Source organism: Danio aesculapii, chromosome 6 (genome assembly GCF_903798145.1).
Source record: "Danio aesculapii chromosome 6, fDanAes4.1, whole genome shotgun sequence".
Lineage (NCBI taxonomy): Eukaryota > Metazoa > Chordata > Actinopteri > Cypriniformes > Danionidae > Danio > Danio aesculapii.
This window is the reverse complement of record NC_079440.1, coordinates 8,492,773-8,508,985: the sequence shown is the minus strand read 5'-3', so window position 1 is coordinate 8,508,985 and position 16,213 is coordinate 8,492,773. Positions and strand designations below refer to the sequence as shown.

General features: G+C 36.0%; 1 protein-coding gene across 1 annotated transcript in view; it reads left to right on the top strand.

Moving 5' to 3' along the window:
- The window catches only part of ccdc88aa (coiled-coil domain containing 88Aa), a 104,298-nt gene that overhangs the window by 30,201 nt on the left and 57,884 nt on the right, over nt 1–16,213 (top strand). Inside the window, 1 exon segment of the mRNA XM_056459228.1 lies at nt 10,330–10,466. Within this exon segment, the coding sequence (XP_056315203.1) occupies nt 10,330–10,466 (137 nt within the window).

Sequence of the window (16,213 nt, the reverse complement as noted above, 5' to 3'; positions counted from 1 at the left end):
CTCCCCGTGTTCGCGTGAGTTTCCTCCTGGTGCTCGGGTTTCCCCAACAAGTCCAAAGACATGTGCTATAGTGTGTATGGATGTTTCCCAGTGATGGGTTGCAGCTGGAAGGGCATCCGCTGCATAAAACATATGGTTAAGTTGGCGGTTCATTCTGCTGTGGCAACCCCAGAGTAATAAAGGGACTAAGCCGAAAAGAAAATGAATTAATATAATATAATATAATATAATATAATATAATATAATATAATATAATATAATATAATATAATATAATATAATATAATATAATATGACCTGGACATTAATGAAAGAGTTAGCAATATAAACTGAGTTAGATTGGTGGGTGTAAATAGAGTAGATTTGTTTTAGATTTTGGAAAATAGTGGCGGTAAATAATTGTGTTTGCAATATGTTTTATTTTATTTTCATATTACATATATGACTAAATATAGTAACACTTTACAATAAGATTGTATTAGTTAATCTACTGTATTTACTAACATGAACAAACAATGAACAATACATTTATTACACTATTTAATCACCTTTGTTAAGATTAAATAATGGAAATAAAGTAGTTTATAATTATTTCAAGCTAACTCGCAGCTCATTAACTAATAGTTACAAGCATGCATTCTAATCATGTACTTTGATACAACTAGGATTAATAAATGCATTATTAGTTCATGTAAGTAATTACATTAACTAGCATAACCTAATGAAACCATATTGTAAAGTGTGACCAAACATACTATCTGTGCAGTCGTATTTGGTCATTTTGTGTTTCTTTCTGAGATCGAGTCTGAGCGTGGAATGTGTTGTGTAAGAATTAATTTTCCTCTCACACGTTGATTCACAAGTACAGCGTGGTTTACAGTAGTCTGACTAAGCTGCATGTCAGGCGTTTTTGATTGTGTGTCAGAATGCTTAACTCGGCAAGGCTGAACTCTGAAAAGTAGCAGATAAGGCTGGTAAGAGCAGCACATCGACATGTCAATCAAACGCATCAGGCCGACAGCTCAGTGCAAGCACAGCATAAGTCTGACAGTATTTCCCTTCAGGCGAAGAAAGTCTCTGTTTACAGACAACTTTAATCCTTTCATAGCCACCGGCAAGACACAGATTTCATTTTTTATTGCAGTGCGAGAAATCTGAGATGTCTTTTGATTATTGCAGAAAATGCTTTGTTATGCAGTTGAAGTCACAATTATTCACCCTCCTGTGATTTTTCTTTTTCAAATATTTCCATAATGTTGTTTAACAAAGCAAGGAATTTTTCACAGTATTTACTATCATATTTTTTCTTCCGGAGAAAATCTTATTTGTTATTTTGGCAGTTTTAAACATTTTTTAAAACATTTTAAGGTCAATATTATTAGCCCTCTTAAACCATTTTTCTAGAACAAACCATCATTATGATTAATTTGACTAATTACCATAACTTGCCCAAATAAACGAATTCTCTCTTTTAAACAGAAATTGGTTGAAAAAATATACATAGAGGCCAATAATTCAGGAGGGCTAATAATTCTGACATCAACTGTATGCAGTGCATCCTGAAAGTATAGCACATTTTTAATGTTATAGCCTTATTCTAAAATGGATTAAATTCATGTATTTCCTCAAAATTCTACACACAATACCCCATAATGACAATGTGAAAAAATGTATTAAAAATAAAAACCCTGAAAAATCCCATGTACATAAGTATTTACAGCCTTTGCCGTGAAGCTCTAAATTGAGCTCAGGTACATTCTGTTTCCACTGATCATTCTTGAGATGTTTCAGCAGTTTCATTGGAGTTCACCTGTGGTAAATTCAGTTGATTGGACATGATTTGAAAAGACATACACCTGTCTATGGTCCCAGGGTTGACAGTGCATGTCAAAGCACAAACCAAGCATGAAGACAAAGGAATTGTCTGTAGACCTCCGAGACAGGATTGTCTTGAGGCACAAGGCTGGGGAAGGTTACAGAAAATTTCTTGCTGCTCTGAAAGTTCCAATGAGCACAGTGGCCTCCATCATCCGTAAGTGGAAAATGTTTGGAACCACCAGGACTCTTCCTAGAGCTGGCCGGCCATCTAAGCTGAGTGATCGGGAGAGAAGGGTCAGGGAGGTGATCAATAACCCGATGGTCACTCTGTCTGAGCTCCAGCGTTCTTCTGTGGAGAGAGGAGCACCTTACAAAAGGAAAATCCACCAATCAGGTCTGTATGATAGAGTGGCCAGACGGAAGCCACTCCCTCCCTGGAGAGTCGGAAGATCTCTCAGACCATAAGAAACAAAATTCTCTGGTCTAATGAGACTAAAATTGAACTCTTTGGAGTAAATGCCAGGCGTTGTGTTTGGAGAAAACCCGGCACCGCTCATCACCAGGCTAATACCATCCCTACAGTGAAGCATGGTGGTGGCAGCATTATGCTGTGGGGATGTTTTTTAGCAGCAGGAACTGGAACCCTAGTCAGGATAGATGGAAAGATGAATGCAGCAATGTACAGAGACATCCTGAATGAAAACCTGCTTCAGAGTGCTCTTGACCTCAGACTGGGGCGACGGTTCAACTTTCAGCAGGACAATGACCCAAAGCACACCACCAAAATATCAATGGAGTGGCTTCACAACAACTCAGTGAATGTCCTAGAGTGGCCCAGCCAGAGCCCAGACCTAAATCCTATTAAACATCTCCGGTGAGATCTGAAAATGGCTGTACACCGTTGCCTCCCATCCAACCTGACTGAGCTTGAGAGATACTGCAAAGAGGAATGTGCAAAAATTCCCAAAGACAGGTGTGACAAAGCTTGTGGCATCATATTCAGAAAGACTTGAGGCTGTAATTGCTGCCAAAGGTGCATCAACAAAGTATTGAGCAAAGGCTGTGAGTGCTTATGTACATGTGATTTTTCAGCTTTTTTATTTTTAATAAATTTGCAACAATTTCAAAAAATCTTGTTTCACATTGTCATTATGGGGTATTTTGAGGAAATAAATGAATTTAATCCCATTTGGAATAAAGCTGTAACATGAAAAAATGTGGAAAAAGTGAAGCACTATCAATACTTTCCTGTGAAGATTGGGTTTAGAATTGGGGTGGGGGTACATATTAATAAAATCCAATTAATGGGTAATTTAATAAATAATACAAATAAGTCTCATTAACTTGCTGTATCCCTTATAGCAACAACTATTTAATGGCTTCAGCCACAATTTTCTTAACCATGCCCCTCTTATTGTTAGTTTGCTATGAAGGAATGATGCATAAAAAAACCCTGCCTCCTACTAAATATTCCATTGCAGTTGGAAGTAAATCAACATGCTAAAATAAACACCTCAACATCTCCCGTTTCATGCAGACTCAAATAAACATACACTTTACTGTTTGTCATGAGTGTCCTTTGCTGTTGAACTGATGCTAAACCCAACTTGAAGCACTGCTTCAAACGCTCTTTGAGAAAAAAAAAAATCAATGTCATTATTCCCCCAACATTTTAATCTTTTTTTTAAACCATATTGTGGTAAATAATATGGTAAATTGGGAAAAAAAATTATGACTTTAACTCTATGTGTGTGTGTGTGTGTGTGTGCGTGTGTGTGCATGTGTGTGTGTGTGTGTGCGTGTGTGTGTGTGTGTGTGTGTGTGTGTGTGTGTGAAGGTAAAGTATGGGACATTAATTGACCAAAACCACTCTTGACTGTAAAAAGGTTAATTCCTTTCATTAATCTGCACCAGTGTACGCCCAGCTCTTTAATTAAACCTCACTTTGCGTGTCTCCTTCAGAAGAATGATGTACGATGTATATGTCAGTCAGCAGACAGCAGTAAAGCCGGTCCTTTGATGGAGGCCAACAGATGGGATTGGAGACAATCTCTCTCGAGGGAGAAATGTTCAGTGAAGTGCAGTGCTAAGCAAAAACCAAGTTACTATGTGGCTTTTTTGTTTTGTTTTTTGAGGGAAAATCAAAAGTTCTGAGTGGATTACAGCAGTGGTAACTGGTATTTCTACAGGAATCATATTTCAATTCAATTCACCTTTATTTGTATAGCGCTTTTAAAATGTAGATTGTGTCAAAGCAGCTTCACATAGATTATAGTGCATTGAAACCAGTTCAGTTTTCAGAGTTTAAGTTCAGTTTAGCTCAGTTCAGTGTGGTTTAATATTCACTACTGAGAGTCCAAACACTGAAGAGCAAATCCTACGATGCGCAGCTTTACAGATCCCGAACCATGCAAGCTAGTGGCGACAGCGGCGAGGAAAAAAACTTCACCAATTGGAAAAAGGGAATAATTAAAAAACCTAGAGAGAAATATTACAGTGACATTAAGAACATTTTACCAATCACACGGAGACATTTAAAATGATACCAAACATGAATATAAGGCTACAAGATACACCATATTAAAACCTTGAACATTCAATGTGCAATGTTCTCTGAACTTAGATCAAGAAGGGGGGCTTGAGATGAAAGGAGAAGGGTGAACTTTCTCGCATTACGCTCTGGTGTGTAGCTCTGTTTTTCCAGCCCATGTTTGCATTGTCAACAGTGATTTGAATAGAACAGTTGAACACCTGGTTTCCTGATCTTCTTCTTAGATCAGAAAGTCTATTGTTGTATTGCATATCAATTCTTATGGTCTTGTCTCATAAAATTCCATAACAGTTCTCAGGGTCTGATATTCTGGAGAGATTTAGCCATCTTACAAACTTTACTAATGCACATTTTTTATACAAATCTTAATATGCACATTAGGAAAATCTATTAATGAGACCATTTGAATCGAATATTAGCAAAATAATCATATTTACACCACCATCATAACATGTAAGCCATGAAGAAGTGTTTGTACAACAAAATACAGGCGGCATAAAACTGATTATATTCAAATTACCCTTGAATATGTACAAAAATTGAGCTTTAATAAAAATAGAGCACTCACGCAGATTCATTTCAATGTTTAAATCAGCCCCAGAAATAATCTGCATGCGCATTACTCTCGACCGCACGCTAAGAGAAACTGAAAATAATCTGAACCTATAGTACAGTACCTTAATGTCCAGTAGGTGGGGGTCAAAACCACAAGTGTTTACTTGACTGCACAACAATGATAGTGATCCAAAAATGGATGTTTTGTTGGGCCGAATCTTGTTATATTTTTGACGTCAGTTGTGGGCCGTAAGGAGGAGTGGGGGAGCCTCAAATGGCACATGGGCCGGCAGTTTGAGATCCCTGGTCTAGCCAACGCTCCATCAGATTTAAGTAGTTATCAGGTTTAATAGTGTGGAGTTGGGGTGGTGGAGGGGTACTGAAGTCAAGAGAAAATGGAGGTATGAAATGTTTGACTATTTATAGGGGTTTGGTCTTGAGCTGATTGGATAAATGATTGTCAATGATGAATTACCCTTATCAAAAACTGATCGTGCTTCTCTTGAAATTTGTTAATAAAACTCTTTGCTTTTGTGTTGATTTTCAGCTGTTTCTGTACAAAACATCAATGTTATGAACGAGAAGCTTTAATGAACTGTATTGAATGATAATAATAATAATAATAATAATAATAATAATAATAATAATAATAATAATAATAATAATAATAATAATAATTTTAATGTACGTATATGAAGTTATCTCTGAAAATAATATTTGTATGTGTATTCAGGGACATTGTGCCTTAAAATATTAACTTAAAGGCTATAAATTTATCTTATTTTTGCCTCGTGAACAGTATTGAATAAGATCCAGTTTATAGCTGCCATATTAAACTGAAACTACTTGTTTTACTATTGTGTTAAAGTTTTAATCCAAACCTTTCAGCTAATGAGAACCAAGTATAAATACAAACAATGGTGTAGTTAACTTCTTAAGTTGTAAGAACCTTTTTGTACATTTATTTATTTATAAATTAGGATTTTTTTTCTAAACCTTTTTTACAGATCATTATGTGTGGTTTTACTGTATCTGATTTATGTTTCAGGCTTCAGAACTCCCATTATGGGAACATAATTAGCATCAATGCTTCCTGGATTTGATGGTGTTTTGTGAGACTTTTATGCAGCAAATGTTTCAGATAAGATTTTATGATCATTTGAGACAGCTGTTCAAATGGCCCACGCTCTCATCCATGCCCTTGCTACTGAACTATGGAGCTGATTGGGACACTACTGTAGTCATGCTTTATTATAAATAATACACAGCTGCTGGCCAATCAGCATCAAGGACCAATCGGTATCACTTTATTTTGATGGTCCCTTTAGCGCATTTTGCCAACTAATTCACATTAGATTATAAGTAGACTGTTAGGTTGGGTTTAGGGTTTGTGTAAGTTGACATGTACTTGCAACGTTTCTTATAGTCAGTTAAACTTCTGTTGAAGGTGCAGATATTAAGCAGACAGTACTATTACTCAAACGAAAATTAATTGGCATGTAGTTGTAAATCAGAATTTAGTCAACAAAATGTGCAATAGAGACCATCAAAATAAAGTCTTACCGACCAAACTATCAATCTATTAAAATGAAACAGAACAAATTAGATGCATATTCAATACACTACTATTATATGCTCAGGTTCTACGCTGTAAAAAGTGATTAGAATTTGTAATGTTATACACCCAAAGCGCTTCACAGTCTTGAGGTGGGGGGCAGGGTGTCTCTCCACACCACCACCAATGTGTAGCATGCACTTGATAGAGACAGTGATAGAGCCAATTCGGTGGATGGGGATCATCTGCCATGATCGGTAAAGGCAGATGGAGGAAATTTGGCCAGGACACCGGGGTTACACACTGACTCTTTATGAGAAGTAGGCATGGGCCAGTATATGATTCTGACGGTATGATAACCTTGGACATAAATATCACGGTTTCACAGTATTGAGATTACTACTCTAAAATATATTCTTTTTAAATGTCTGGGTAAAAAACAAAACCTTTTTCCCATTTGAACACATTATATTTTAATTTGGGAAACATTTATAATATTTTGGAACAGTAAACATGTCAGGCTAAATAATGAAAATGAATTATAGACTTCTGCAGTCTTTATTTGTTTCAAAAACACTGATTTTTTACAATGTAAAATGGGATATTTGGATATATTTTCTGCTGCAGATACTGTTGTCCTAAAAAAAAAAAGGAAATAAAAAAATCTTACTCGCACCTCAGGTATTACAGAAAATTTTGACAGTTTTAACACCTTGACTTTTCCAAACCGTGGTATACCTTGAACACTGTTATCATCCCATGCATAATGAGAAGTGCCATGGGATTTTTAATGACCACCGAGAGTCAGGACCTCAGTTTAACTTCTCATCAGAACGACGGCGCTCACTGATAATATAGTGTCCCCTTCACTATACTGAGGCATTAGGACTTACACAAACCACAGGTTGAGCGCCCCCTGCTAGCCTCACTAACACCACTTCCAACAGCAACCTAGTTTTCCCATGTGGTCTCCCATCCAGCTACTGACCAGGCTCAGCCCTGCTTAGCTTCAGTGAGTAACCAGTCTTGGGCTGAAGGGTGAAATGGTTGTGGCTTTGAATAATTATAAAAACTAAGTCAACTTAACAGTTTCCAGTTACAACGGATTTACTTACATTGTTTTTAAGTGAAGTCAACTTGTTAATTTTAAGGCAGTTGGTTTGCTTACAGTACTTTAAAAAATGAATCACTTTTTACAGTTGGGGTTTATATTTTTAAAAAAGACGTCTCTTATGATCATCAAGGCTTGATTTATTATTATTGAATAATACAGCAATTTAGGGTGGCACGATGGGTAGCGCTGTCGCCTCACAGCAAGAAGGTCACTGGTTCGAGCCTCAGCTTGGTCAGTTGGCATTTCTGTGTGGAGTTTGCATGTTCTCCCCGTGTTCATGTGGGTTTACTCCGGGTGCTGTGGTTTCCCCTAAAGTCCAAAGACATGCGCTATTGGTGAATTGGGTACGCTAAAATGGCCGTAGTGTATGTGTGTGAATGAGAGTGTGTTTCCCAGAGATGGGTTGCAGCTGGAAGGGCATCCACTGCGTAAAACATATGCTTGATAAGTTGGCGGTTCATTCCGCAGTGGCGACCCCTGATTATCAAAGTGACTGAGCCGAAAAGAAAATAAATGAAACTGGAAGGAATTCGACACTGTCTGAAGGGTTCTTAAAAGGGTTCTCTCCTTGAATATACAGAAATGTATATTCCCTGCATACTGGAAGATGGTTAATTTTTACATTCTTGGCTACTGTGTGATAGCCCAGGCTTTTAGCTTGCTGTGTAAAAAAAATGTTGGCTTATTTTTTTTAATAGTTAAAAGTTGTAATTGCTCTTTGGTTATTTAATTTGTGTTTGTATTTTTTGTTTCATTCATTTTTTTATAAGCATATTTGAAAGTCAATAAGCTCACACTTTATTTTGATGGTCTGTTTGTTGAATTTAAGTTACATTGCATCTACATGTCAACTAATTCTCATTAGCTTATAAGTAGACTGTTAGGTTGGGGTTAGGGTTAGTGTAAGTTGACATATACTTGCAAAGTTTAAGTCAGTTAAATGTCTGTTGAAGGAGCATATCAACAGACATTAAGCAGACAGTCTACTAATACTCAAATGGACCATCAATATAAAGTGGATCGTTTTGGATCCTTTACTTTTCTTCTCTCTATATGTCAAAATGTACAATAATCTAAAATGTGTGATATTTGTACATTTTTTGGAAAATTCTAAAAATAAAGTTGGGGGAAAAAATGAAGAAATCATTCTAATATGCTGACATGATTCTAATAGGTGAAATCAGAGAGTGAAATTCAACACCTTTTAAGACCTTTTTTAAGACGCTTTCCATACATTTTAAGACCTTAAAACCACTTTTCTACCAGAAACACTAGCGATAGCTTAACTTACAGCATATTTACTAAATGTTAATGTAAGAAACTGATCTAAAACTAAAACATTATTTATATGATGAATAAAAGTCTATACAGTAGGTTGGCGCCTATAGAACTGCAGAAATAATGGTGCTGCCTTGGTTACAGCAGTAAACAAAGCAGCATGATGTCCAATCTAGTAGGATTTCATTGATTTCATAAACTACGCAGCATCCTGATATATTCGCAGATTGAATTCGAGCACACTTTAGCAAACAACCCAACACAATCTCACGGCAATTCGTAACTTTTTTTTTAGTGGCTAATTCGTATGAATTCGTACGATCTAATTCGTACAATTTAGTACGATTTGCTCATCCTCCAATGATGGTTGGGTTTAGGGGCGGGGTTAGGTGCCACGCCTCCTTTTTAAAATCGCACCATTTCGTATGACTGAACTCGTACGAATTCGTACGAATTAGCCACTAAACTGACAAAACGTAAAATACTTACGTTTTCTCGTGAGATCAGGCTGAACAACCATATATTCCATAATCAAAAAAGAATGTCTTGCAAAATAGCATTTGAGACTTTTTAATACTTTTTAAAGGCCTTAAATTTCTCTAGATTGATTTATCAACTTTTAATACTTTTTGAGACCACGGACACTCTGTCTAATGATGATTTTCTTCTTTTTTGTGGAAAGTGTGGTACATTTTTATTTTCTTCAGGATTCTTTGATGTAGGAATAGTTAGAAATAATTACATTTAATTATTTTAACACAAACGTCTTTTCTGGTACTTTTTAATAAGTGTAATTAAAAGCATTTTTAATATTTAAAAAAAAAATTGCTCACCTCAAATATTTGAACAGTAATTCCTCATTACCCATGTAGGCTACACTTCACAGTCTAACTACTGTTTGCATGATTAAATAATTCATCATTTGCATTTAATATTGTCTTTTCTCTGATGTTGCCCACAACCTTATCAAAGACCCGACCACTGAGAACAACCACCCTACAGCGCACCACGTTTTATCCATTGACCACATTAATATTTATAGACACTTTCCTGGGTTTCATGCTGATGCTTGTTTACAGCAGCAGTTTGGAGAGAATGCTGCATAGAGAGAGAGCACTCTCCAACACCAGATTTATCTACCTTAATACCTTAGAAAAACCCACCAAGCATACAGAGAAAGCTCTTTTAAAACAGCCATCCTTCTGTATAATAGAACTCTAACAGAGAATAGAAATTTGACAGACAATCTCAATCATTCTCGAAGTCGTAAAACGAAATTACAGCTGGAGAAAAGATTCAGGAGTAGATAAGTGGATTTTTGAATACCGTAAATCATCCAGTAAATCGAAACCCTCGCTATCTGAAATCAGAAACCGTGTATTAATAATTAAAACAAATAAGTCTAGACCAAGTTGTTCGAATGATGTGACTGATAGACCTTCTTTCTCTGTATATGCAGTCCCAGCAGAAGTGTATTGCTGTGTTTGCACTGGTTTGCTGCTTTGCTGTCCTGGTGGCTCTGATTTTCTCGGCTGTGGACGTTTGGGGAGAGGATGAGGATGGTGTCACTGAGGAAAACTGCAGCAGAAATTGCCGGTAAGTAGTAGTTGTTCACACACATCATCTGGTGATGTTATCTGTTACAGTACACACTGTACTGTGCAGTAGATAAAAAGACAAAAAAGTAAGCAGCACATATTCAGCTTTGAGTTTTTGACCTTCAGACTACATGAGCTTGCTAATTGCATCTTGGCAATGTGTCATCTTGTTTGGGAAATTGTTTTAGTCTATAATTATAGCTCACGTTATACATGTTGTTCAAAAACAAGACTATAACATCTTAAATAAGTAGAGCTTAAAGAGATAGTTCACCCAAAAATGTAAATTTACTCACCATTTACTCCCCCTCAAGTGGTTCCAAACCTTATTGAGTTTCTTTCTTCTGTTGAACACAAAAGAAGATATTTTGAAGAAAACTGAAAACCTGTAACCATTGACTTCAATAGTAGGAAAAAAACAAATGCTGTGGATTATAGATTTTTTTGCATGCTTCAAAATATCTTCTTTTGTGTTTAACAAAGGAAAGAAGCCCATAAAGATATGAAACAAGTTTCAGTTTAGGGTGAACTATCTCTTTAAAGTGTCATTATTATGTTATTTTAAAGCTTCCAAATTTAGGTTTTGAGATCTCATGTATTAGGTTTGAATTTATTTTCTAATATCATACATTGTTTTTCAATTAACATTAACAAATCTCACTCTTCTTCTGTACTTTTGACCTGTGGGGTACCCCAAGGCTCTAATCTAGCGCCAATGTTATTTTATCTGTATATGTTTCCCCTTGGATCTATTTTTGAGAAGTGTGGCATAAACCAGTGGTTCTGGTTTGGCCATGGGTCCCACATTTTTACATGGTCATCAAGCCCAAACCCAAATTTTTAGGAACTATAATATAAATTTAGGAATTATAATTAATTTGTATTCATTTGTTAACACACACAAGTAGTGACAGATAAATCATAAGAAAATCACCAAGACTTACAAATAAACAATATTTTATTGCTGTCATTTAACAAAATGTATGTACTTTTGTGATGCCCTCAGCTCTTGGAGTCATCTTTAAAAATAGTCTACGGGTTTGTCCTTGCAACCGGGATGTTTGGTTTCTAAATGTCGTTTTAATTTAGAAAGTTTCATGTTTTCTTGTGAGAGCACCTCACTACATATGACACACTGAGGTTTCAAGCCTTTTTTGTCGTCAATATATGTAAATCCATACTTTACATATTCGGGGTCGAACTTGCGCTTCCACATATTTGTTGCGATAACTAAATGAAATTTCACGTCAAATGATACGGTTGTTGCATGCGCGTTTCAAAATAAAAGTACAGTATAAGTAAAATAAGTTACAAAATTTTTGACCACACACTTCACCACCAGTTGAGAAACACTGGCATAAACTATCATTGTTACGCTGATGACACTCATATACACTACCTGACAAAAGTCTTGTCGCTTATCCAAGTTTTAGGAACAACAAATAATAACTTGACGTCTAGTTGATCAATTGGTATCAGAAGTGGCTAACATGAAAGGCAAAGGCCTCTAGATTATGCTTATTTTACCAAAATAAAATATGATCATGTCTTTTAATTATTTAATTAGGATAGTAAGTTCTGACTTTGCCCACACAAAAGTCTTGTCACTTTACAGAAATAATGTCCAGTATAGAATATAAAGTCATGGTGAAGTGGAAAAATTATTAATATTGTGTTTGACTCCCATGAGCTTTGACTACTGCATCTACTGTATACATCTCTGCAATGACTCAAATAACTTATTAATAAAGTCATCTGGAATGGCAAAGAAAGCGTTCTTGCAGGACTCCCAGAGTTCATCAAGATTCTTTTAATTCATCTTCAGCGCCTCCTCCTTCATCTTACCCCAGACATGCTCAATAATGTTTATTATGGTGACTGGGTTGGCCAATCCTGGAGCACCTTGACCTTCTTTGCTTTCAAGAACTTTGATGTGGAGGTTGAAGTATGTGAAGGAGCGCTATCCTGCTGAAGAATTTGCCCTCTCCTGTGGTTTGTAATGTAATGGGCAGCACAAATGTCTTGATACCTTAGGTTCTTGATGATCCACTCTGTAGATCTCTCGTACACCCTCATACTGAATGTAACTCCAAACCATGATTTTTCCTTCACCAAACTTGACTGATTTCTGTGAGAATCTTGAGTCTGTGCGGGTTCCAATAGGTCTTCTGCAATATTTGTGATGATGATTCATCAGAAAAATCTACCTTCTGCCACTTTTCCTAATGATCACCTAGAAGTCAAGTTATTATTTGTTTTCTCTTCCAACTGGGATTGACGACAAGACTTTTGTCAGATAGTGTAATCTTACTTTGAAACAAAAGAAGGGATTATACCCGGTGATTGACTGCCTCTTGGATTGTAAAGCATGGATGTCCCTAAACATTTAAAAGCGTGCCTGTTCAGTTTGGGCAAGTAATATTATGCTAATAATTTTGAAGCATATGAAGCTGCTTTGACACAATCTACATTGTATAAGCGCTATACAAACAAAGGTGAATTGAATTGAATAATTTTGCTTTGTTTGTAAACACATAAACATCTCTTATTTCTCTTGATTTCATTTCTCTGTTTTTCTCATTATTTCTGTATTTTTATTTTTTAAATATTACTTTGTCTTACAGTATGTACGTTGTTCAGTCTTTTGGCTGTTTTCAAATGTGCTACTTTAATTTATTTTAATAAGTAAATCTGGTTTCAACTACATTTATTATGTTATGGAAAGTTAAACTTAATATTTTTAGTCAGTTTGATTTATATAAGTTCAGATGACTAGAAAAGCAAATTTGATTCAACTAAAAAAAATGAAGGCAGCAACATGTTTACAGTGTAAATGAGAGCGTAACATTATGGTGTGTGGTGTGATTGTGATGTCCACCAAATACACACAGTACAACCCAAATATTGGTTCTTTGGCATCTTGTGCTACACCATATGCAAAAACAATCTGCCTGTGTTTTTTGGAGAGTGTTGTTAGAAAGTTTAATAGGCAAGTCAACCAAGATGTAAAATAGACGTTCTATCAGTTGCGAATCCTAGTGAAAATTAAGTCCTATCTCTCTTTTGCTAAGTTAAAAAAAGAGTAATCCATGCTTTTATCACCTCAAGGCTGGACTATTGCAGCTTTCTTTATTTAGGGAATAGCCAGTCTTCCTTAAATCATCTACAGATGGGTCAAAATGCAGCTGCCAGAGGCCTGACAGGAGTTCGAAAGCGTGAGCATATTACCCCTGTCCTTCAGTCGTTACATTGGCCACCTGTCTGACACTGGATTCATTTTAAAATTCTTTAATTAGTTAAGACTTTAAATGGTTTAGCACCTTCACATCTCCGTGATATGTTGAAAAAGCATCAGCCTTCAAATATTCTTAGGTCTACCAATGTAATCCAGCAGACACACAACATCATAAGATGTTAATATTAGGTTAGATTTAGGGTTAGGGTTATTTTGATGTCCAATAACGACGTGAAACGATGTTGATTTGGTTGATTTTAGATTGTGTTGTAAAGTGGCCAAAATTCAACATCAAGCCAACATCTTAAACCAATGTCATCTTGATGTCAAATACTGACCTTTATTCGTCAGGTATGGCAACCAAAATAGATAGACATCATAGTCATAGACATCATGAGATATTGATATTTGATTGATTTTAGGTTGCGTTGGAAAGTAACCAAAGTGCAACATTTGTCTGGTGTTAGACATTGACGTCAGCCTGATGTTGGGTATTGACGTCAGCCTGACGTTGGGTTCTGACATCAACCTGATTTTCATTTCCAAACAAACTGCAACATCCCACGACGTTGGGGTACAATGTAAATCTGACATTATTTTGATGTCCTATGCCTCCTGGGAAAGCTCTTGGTGCTTCTTGGAAGTAGACTAAAATCTTGGAGTGATGAAAGCATTCATTATAGATTTTTTAAGATGTCTATCTTTGGAAATCAGAATGGTCCTGGCATTATCCATTTTTTAAATCAAGGTTAAAATCCTATTTATTTAGTCTTGGCTTATTGTCATGATTTATAATGTTGTGCTGCTTCTGTTAGTAAGTATGTCTTAATTCTGTTAATGTTTATTTACTTTGTACTGCACATTGGTCAATGGTGTTTAATTTTGCCTAGCTCTTTTTTTAACTCCTCCTAGACCGTTGGTCAAATCTTCACCAAATTTGATTTGGATCATCTTCAGACCATGTAGATCAAAAGTTATGAAATTCACATCGATAGACAAAACTGTTGTCATTTAGCACATGCACAAACTTGATGTAATGCTGCCAGATGACATTACAGGCTAAATCACTGCAATGGTTTGAAGTATTGAAACCAAACTTAATGTGTGTGTGTGATCTAGACCTGACATTGACCAAACTACGTCAGTTTGCCTCCTGGGTAAAATTGACAAACAATTAAATTTTATCAATAGAGATCATACAAAATTTATCGAATGACTTTTGAATAGTTTTGTCTATTGTCATTAGACTGGTCTGGTTAGATTCCTTGGATCATACTGACAACATTGATATAATTTATTCCCTAATTGACACAACTCCCTGTCCACCATCTTGAATTGGTTGGAAAATCTGATGTTTTGAACTTTCCATAGATCGTTAGCCCAATTTCAACCAAATTCAGCTCAGACCATGCCAAAAAGTAATAGAATTTTCCAGTTGCTCTGTAGATTGTTGCCGTGCTTGTTTATGATGTGGCTGCTGGGCTGCTTGGCCCCGATAATTGCTGCTTGCAGCTATATTCTTACTTTGAAACACAAGAATGGATTAGACCCGATGGTTGACTGCCTTGCGAAAGGTAACGCATGTATGTCCCTAAACGATTAAAGCTTAAATGAGAGTCATTGCCGTTTAGTTTTGCTCTGCAGTATAAATAAATTGAAATTGAATACATTGCAGCTCTTTAAAAATAGTGCATTCAGGGTCAGAATCTAAACTCTAGAGACAGAAAACTGTGATACGAACAAAACCAATGGTGCCAGTTGTGTCATATTCATTCAAACCCATGTCAAACCTCAGATCATGATTGGCAGAGTGGATTTGCTTTTTGCAGTGCAGAAAACTGTCTCGACATGTCGCTACAGTGTTTAAGGGTCAAACTAGTCATTTGTAGACAGCCAGTAATGACCATAGGCTTTTAGTGCATGAAGACAGCAATTACTGACTACTCATTTTAGGCGGTTTAGAATTGATTGTTTCTTTGGGAGACAGTAACTCGATTTATTGTGCACTTTAATCTTTTGATCTTTTATTCACAAACAACTGCATGAAAGCTAATATCTGAAAAACATAACAGGGCTACTTTTTAAAAAGATTTAGTTTCCCGCAGCCACAGCTTTGTGTGAGGAACAGAACGCTGAAAGAAATGTTCATGAGTCATTAAGATATTAATATGATTTATGATACTTTATTTAATGTCATATCGGAACTGAACAGCCTCATTCCTTTTTAATTTTCTATACTGCTTCATAGAAAACTGCCCAGAATTCATCTTTTGTGGAAGAATAGAAGTCAGATGGGTTATGAAAGACATGAGGGACTGCTCGATTAGTAACTTTAACATGGTGCAAATGAGTAAATCATTGTAATTCTTCATTCCTCTGAGATCTAACTGCTTGCTCCATAGTTTTTTAGATTAATGTGCATCAGTGAAACATGCACAATGGGATTAAGAATGTGCTTAAAGAAAGCAAATAGAATCTATACAAACAATGTTTGCTGTTTGTTCAAACTA